At 34.8% G+C, this 5,804-nt stretch overlaps 2 protein-coding genes across 2 annotated transcripts; both read left to right on the top strand.

Annotated features, from left to right (window-relative positions):
• Positions 1–737: 737 nt before the first annotated feature.
• Positions 738–1,463, top strand: LOC111481934 (60S ribosomal protein L27-2). Its single transcript, XM_023127555.1, has one exon. It carries the CDS (start codon positions 831–833, stop codon positions 1,236–1,238), a length of 408 nt encoding a protein of 135 aa, XP_022983323.1. The 5' UTR covers positions 738–830; the 3' UTR covers positions 1,239–1,463.
• Positions 1,464–2,566: 1,103 nt separating this feature from the next.
• On the top strand, positions 2,567–3,278 carry LOC111481927 (60S ribosomal protein L27-2-like). Its single transcript, XM_023127544.1, has one exon. The coding sequence runs from the start codon at positions 2,633–2,635 to the stop codon at positions 3,038–3,040; it is 408 nt and encodes a 135-aa protein (XP_022983312.1). The 5' UTR covers positions 2,567–2,632; the 3' UTR covers positions 3,041–3,278.
• The last annotated feature ends 2,526 nt before the right edge of the window (positions 3,279–5,804 follow it).

Below are 5,804 nucleotides of genomic sequence, written 5' to 3'. Positions count from 1 at the left end.
AAGCGAAACGTTTGTATCAATGATAAATTTAAATTAATAATTATATCAATTTAACAAATTTAATATATATAAACAAAATTTGTCTCTATAAATTAATAAATGCAATAAATCCTCTACCTTCCAATTATATATTTAATATAAAATTAAAAGTTGCGAATTATTAAATGTTTTTATTTATATTATAGATTTCTAATTTGCTTATTGGCACTATTATTTTAAAATGTATTTTTATATTTACATTGTACTTTATAAATTTTAAATAATTCCTGGCACAACTTTATAAAATGTTTAAAGTTGATAATGTAAATGAGATTTTGAAAAGCGAGAATAAGAAAAATGTCCATAACGCCCTCAATTTTCTATGAAAACTGTCTTGTATTTGTACGTGCACGTATTGAATTTTGATGGAAAACTGGGAGCGTATTGGACTTTTTTTTTTTTTTAATTTTCACGTTTTTCAACTTCGATCTACGATATCAACTTATAACCTTATGTTTCACATAAATTTATTTAAATTTGAGCCGTATTACATTTCAACTGTTCAATAAATTTGGTTAAATTTAATTTAATAATTTAATGAACAATTTTTTTTTTTTAATAATGGACTCTCCTGAAATAATTAAAATATAAATATTTTAAAGGAACACTACAAAATTAAAATATAAATATTTGAATATTTGTGAGTTGAGTCATGGTAGGAAGGCCCAATTAGACTCTTAAAGCCCTAGAGCCGAAAGTTGAAACCCTAATCCCCCATTGGCTAAATAAATCATTCCGCTTTCCTTCAGCCGGCGAGAGAGGCACAAGCGGAAGCAGGGTAGAAGCCAAAAATGGTGAAATTCCTCAAGCAGAACAAGGCCGTCATCGTCCTTCAAGGACGTTACGCCGGTCGGAAGGCGGTCATCATTCGCGCCTTTGACGACGGAACTCGGGATCGTGCTTATGGCCACTGCTTGGTCGCCGGACTCAAAAAGTATCCGTCGAAGGTCATTAGGAAGGATTCTTCTAAGAAGACTGCTAAGAAGTCCAGAGTCAAGGCCTTCATCAAGCTCGTTAATTACAGACATCTAATGCCGACCAGGTACACTCTCGATGTAGATCTAAAGGATGTCGTCACCGTCGATTCCTTGCTGTCGAAGGACAAGAAGGTCACAGCCGCTAAAGAGACCAAGAAGAGATTTGAGGAGAGGTTCAAAACCGGCAAGAACAGGTGGTTTTTCACCAAGCTCAGGTTCTGAAGAGGCTCGTTCAGTTGCGGGTTTGTTCTGGATTATTCTCGCATTAGGTTACTCAGGAGGTCAATTTTTGTTTCTAATTTCATCTTTTGTTTTCGAGTAATCGATAGTTTGTTTTGGTGTTTAATTTTTGTCTTGACGTACGCTAATCCTTTGGATGAGAAATTTCTGGGTTTATAATGCTACATTCGATACTTCACTTGTGTTTCCATGAGAGTTTGTTCTTCATATATTTATTTAGAACTGGACTACTGATTCTCACTGAAAACGAGCATTTCTGCAACTGTTGGATAGGTATAACCTTAACCTTCAGGAGATAAACAATTGATGAACTGAAGGAAGAGTTGGTGAGATGTTTTATATGAGTAAGTCCTGTTCTTAGCTTGATTGAGATGATCTATCGCGGACTGCACACATTATATTTCCGTTGCTTGAATTTATATGTTCTTGTGGGCTATTCAGTTGAAATTCAATAATGAAACCATTGTTAGGGTGACCCTTCGGCCAAAACTAGTGGTTACTTTCGAGACAATCTCTTTAGTTGAACTGATGTTTTTGGGTGATTGAAGCTGTTCTTCTTCGTTCAAGAAGTTATATTTCCAATTTTGATTTGTCGAGGGTATGTATTAGTGTACAATTTTGTAACTTGCGCTAGCACCTATTGAGTTTTTATGATTTTTGTGGGACTTCACTTCAATTCTTGAATAGGGTTGGATTTGGATACAATATAACCAAAATTCATGCTCGATGTTCGACTCACTTTCATTTATAGTCGGTGTTGAATGCATACTAATTCTTTACACATGCATGCAGGCTTGTTAATGTACCTTTTTAGGTTTGACTCATGATTCTATCCATGTTTTTAAAAAAAAAAAATGTTAAACAAGTCCTAAATACAAAATTAGGGGCAAGAAGAGTTTAGAATTATTTGACATAAATGTGAATGCACAAACAAACTCGAACTTAATTAATGATATATATTTTATCATACGGTTTGTGTTTAGCCCATCTAAAAATTAATTATTTTATTTTATTTTTTAGTATTAACACAGAGGTATGAAAAGCTAAACTTCCCACCATAAACGAAACATACATGGCCCAATTCCACATGAACCATCATTATTTCAAAATATTAGACACAGAAATTATGAATAATTATATATTTGCCTTTATTAATTTACGTGATAAAAAAAAGTTTTATTTTTATTTTTAAAATTTGAGTTAAACAAAAAGCCCATTTGAGTCTGAAAGCCCATTTCAACACGGCCCAATTCCACATGAAAGCCCATTTTCACAAGGAAAGCCCCATTACCCTATTTTAAGGGAAACCTAAATCCGCGCTTTGATTGTTGGAGCCGACGCGAAGGGGAAAAAACACAGAGAGGAGAAATCCGACCATGGTGAAATTCCTCAAGCAGAACAAGGCCGTCATCGTCCTTCAGGGCCGTTACGCTGGCCGGAAAGCGGTCATCATTCGTGCCTTCGACGATGGGACTCGGGATCGTGCTTATGGCCACTGCTTAGTCGCCGGAATCAAGAAGTATCCTGCGAAGGTAATTCGCAAGGACTCTTCTAAGAAGACTGCTAAGAAGTCCAGAGTCAAGGCCTTCATCAAGCTTGTTAATTACAGACACCTAATGCCCACCAGGTACACTCTCGATGTGGATCTTAAGGACGTGGTTACCATCGATAGCTTGCAGTCGAAGGACAAGAAGGTTACGGCCGCTAAGGAGACCAAGAAGAGATTCGAAGAGAGGTTCAAGACCGGGAAGAACAGGTGGTTTTTCACCAAGCTCAGGTTCTGAAGAGACTCGTTGAGTTGTGGATTTGTTATGGATTACTCTGGTATTAGGCTACTGAGCAGCTTTATTGTTATTTTCCATTTTGTTATCGAGTTATCATACGTTTAATTTTGAAAGGTAGTTTGTTTTGGTGTTTAATTTTTCTATGGACGTACCCTAATCTTTTGGATGAGAAATTTCTGGGCTTTTCATATTTACATTTGAGATTTCACTTATTTATCTTCACAAATATTTTGACTTATGTGATAGTATTGTTATTCGTATGCTGAGTGTTTTTGTTTCCTTTGAATCTGTCTGTTTCATAGCTTTAATTTTATCGAGAAATGGTATTCTGATTCTCACTGAAATGAACATTTCTGTAAAGAATTGCTGAGATGTTTATTATCAGTTAGTATTGTTCTTAGCTTTGCTTGATAAGATCTTCAATGAGTTTCTTAAGTTACATTTCCATCTGTTGAATTTATGTATGTTCAATGGCGGGCTGTTGTGGTCAAAGTTTGAAAAGAGTAACTTTTAAGCATGTGCCAGTTCTGCTATAATCAATCGGACTCTTGGTTCAAGGAAAACTATAAACCAATGCTTATACGAACCTTTTGGTAACCTGCCTGACCCCTTGGCTAAACCTAATTGAATCAACTGATGTTTCTTGGTCAAACTGGTCGAATCAACTTCGTTTGATTGCTTTTTTCATATTCTGGCCGTCCGGGAAGGGATAATTGTTTTAGAGATGTGATGGGCTGTGTTTCTTTTGCATAGTTTCAAGCCAACATGTTTAATTCTAGTTGAACAGATTATTTGTGATGGTCGCATCTTCTTCTCTGCTTGATGAAATTTTGAATTGGGAGCTGAAATTTGAATTTACCTTATTTGGTTTGATAGAACTGTGTTCATTATCACATGTTAGTGTTGAAAACGAAACTGTTCATTCTTTTAAATTCTTTTGAACTGTGAATTGCAAGTATGTTTTAAGATGTACAAGTATTTGTAGCATTCCCATTTCATAAATCCTGCCATCCTCTCAGGGAAGCCTTGTTTATTCATTGTCTTGTTCCTTCAAAATCACTCTTGATATGAACATGTAGAATGTTGAAAATGTTATTATACTGATGTTTTCATTCCTACTTTAGGACAGTCAAGTTTCGAAATTAACATCACTCGAGGTTGCGCCACTGATCATCTCTTGATCTTCCATACTAAATATGACTGAATATCTGATTCTTTTTCCCTTATATATTGCTTGCTAAATGGGTAGTACTGTTTATGATGTTAAGCTACTGAAGGCAAACAAATCTCAATGATTTCCATTTGTTTTTCTATTTTGAATGGCAAACAAATCTACCCTTCTTGAATCGGAACCAACCACCCCACTCTATTAATAGGAGAAAGGAAAACGCTCGAACAGTTGAGCGGCCAGCAACTTCCGTAGATATGGATGATCGGCAGCTATTCAGACTTCACCGGGCGGGCCACCTACCTTCGAATGGTCTTGGTCCTACTTCATATAATGAATGAAACTTACCGGAATCATATGATAGGTATGATATCAAATGTTGTATGAAATCATGTGTTGTGTGACTTTATCCATTCCGTATGCTGTCTGTGCTCATTAAGGTTCTCACTGTTATGCTTGCGCTCATCTGCTGCTCCTTGTACTTTGTTTGTCCGAGACTGATTGCTTATTTACCTTGATATTCAGTAGCTTTCTTTCCCATTTCGTGGTTATTGCATTCTGTCAGGATACCATTTTTCAATTTCAAAGTTTCAAAACCTTTTTCAGCTCCTTTCTTTCCCCCCATATTTTAGAACATCCGGCTAATAAATCAGTATACTATATCAAATAGCCGTTCAATATAGATAAGATGTACTCCTTAGTTCAATATAGATGTGATGGTGATGTCCCGCATTGGTTTGAGAGGAGAACAAAACACTCTTTATAAGAGTGTGAACCTTCTCCTAGCAGACGCGTTTTAAAGTCTTGAGGGGAAGCTCGAAAGGGAAAGTCCAAAAATGACAATATCGACTAGCGGTGTTCATGGGTTGTTAATGTTGTTAATCCCATCTTTTTTGTTCTCTTTGAATCATCATGATAATGCGAGATAGAAAATAATGTTTTTATATCAGCAACATAAGCTCGAAGAATTGTTGATGTTGTAATGGTTGAATAAAAAACAGCAAAAAAAATTCTAAATTTGAGGTTTTCTCTTCTTAATGGAGTTAGGTCAATGAGAACAAGGACGGATAAAACTCGGACGTGGAGAGAAAACTATTTAGAATTCAACAATATTTTTTATTGATAAGGTTCATATGATACTATATAGATACGCACATTAAGGATAAATTCATGTATATGGTTCATTCTTCGAGGATAGGATAGGGAGTGGAATACTCATTTCCAAACCCGTCATACTTATCTCGACCCAAGATCCGACCCGCACATCATTTTTTCTTTTTTAAATTATTATTATTACATTTATTTACTTCAATCATTTTTTATAATTCACTTATGAATATACATATTTTATTCAAAATAATTATGGTTAACATTTGGAAAAAAAAAAAGTCAAACCATAACAAATTTTATAAATATCAATAATAATTTAGGAGGTAAATAGAATTCACGAAGAAAATAAGTGCTCAAAATATATAATTACGTGAAATTAGGTGTATGATTAATTGGAAACATAAATTTGACTAATCTCATAAATTAATAATTAAAAAAAAAAAAAAAAAAAAAAAAAAAACCCTGGAGAAACGGCGTTAAATCGTA

The sequence above is a fragment of the Cucurbita maxima genome, unplaced genomic scaffold (assembly GCF_002738345.1).
Source record: "Cucurbita maxima cultivar Rimu unplaced genomic scaffold, Cmax_1.0 Cma_Scf00001, whole genome shotgun sequence".
NCBI classification, from domain to species: Eukaryota; Viridiplantae; Streptophyta; class Magnoliopsida; order Cucurbitales; family Cucurbitaceae; genus Cucurbita; species Cucurbita maxima.
Note: the sequence above shows the minus strand (reverse complement) of the source record. Positions and strands in the feature narration are given on the sequence as shown.

Bases quoted from the DNA above. Each gene is read 5' to 3' on its own strand.
- LOC111481934 (XM_023127555.1), top strand. From the start codon at position 831: ATGGTGAAATTCCTCAAGCAGAACAAGGCCGTCATCGTCCTTCAAGGA.
- LOC111481927 (XM_023127544.1), top strand. From the start codon at position 2,633: ATGGTGAAATTCCTCAAGCAGAACAAGGCCGTCATCGTCCTTCAGGGC.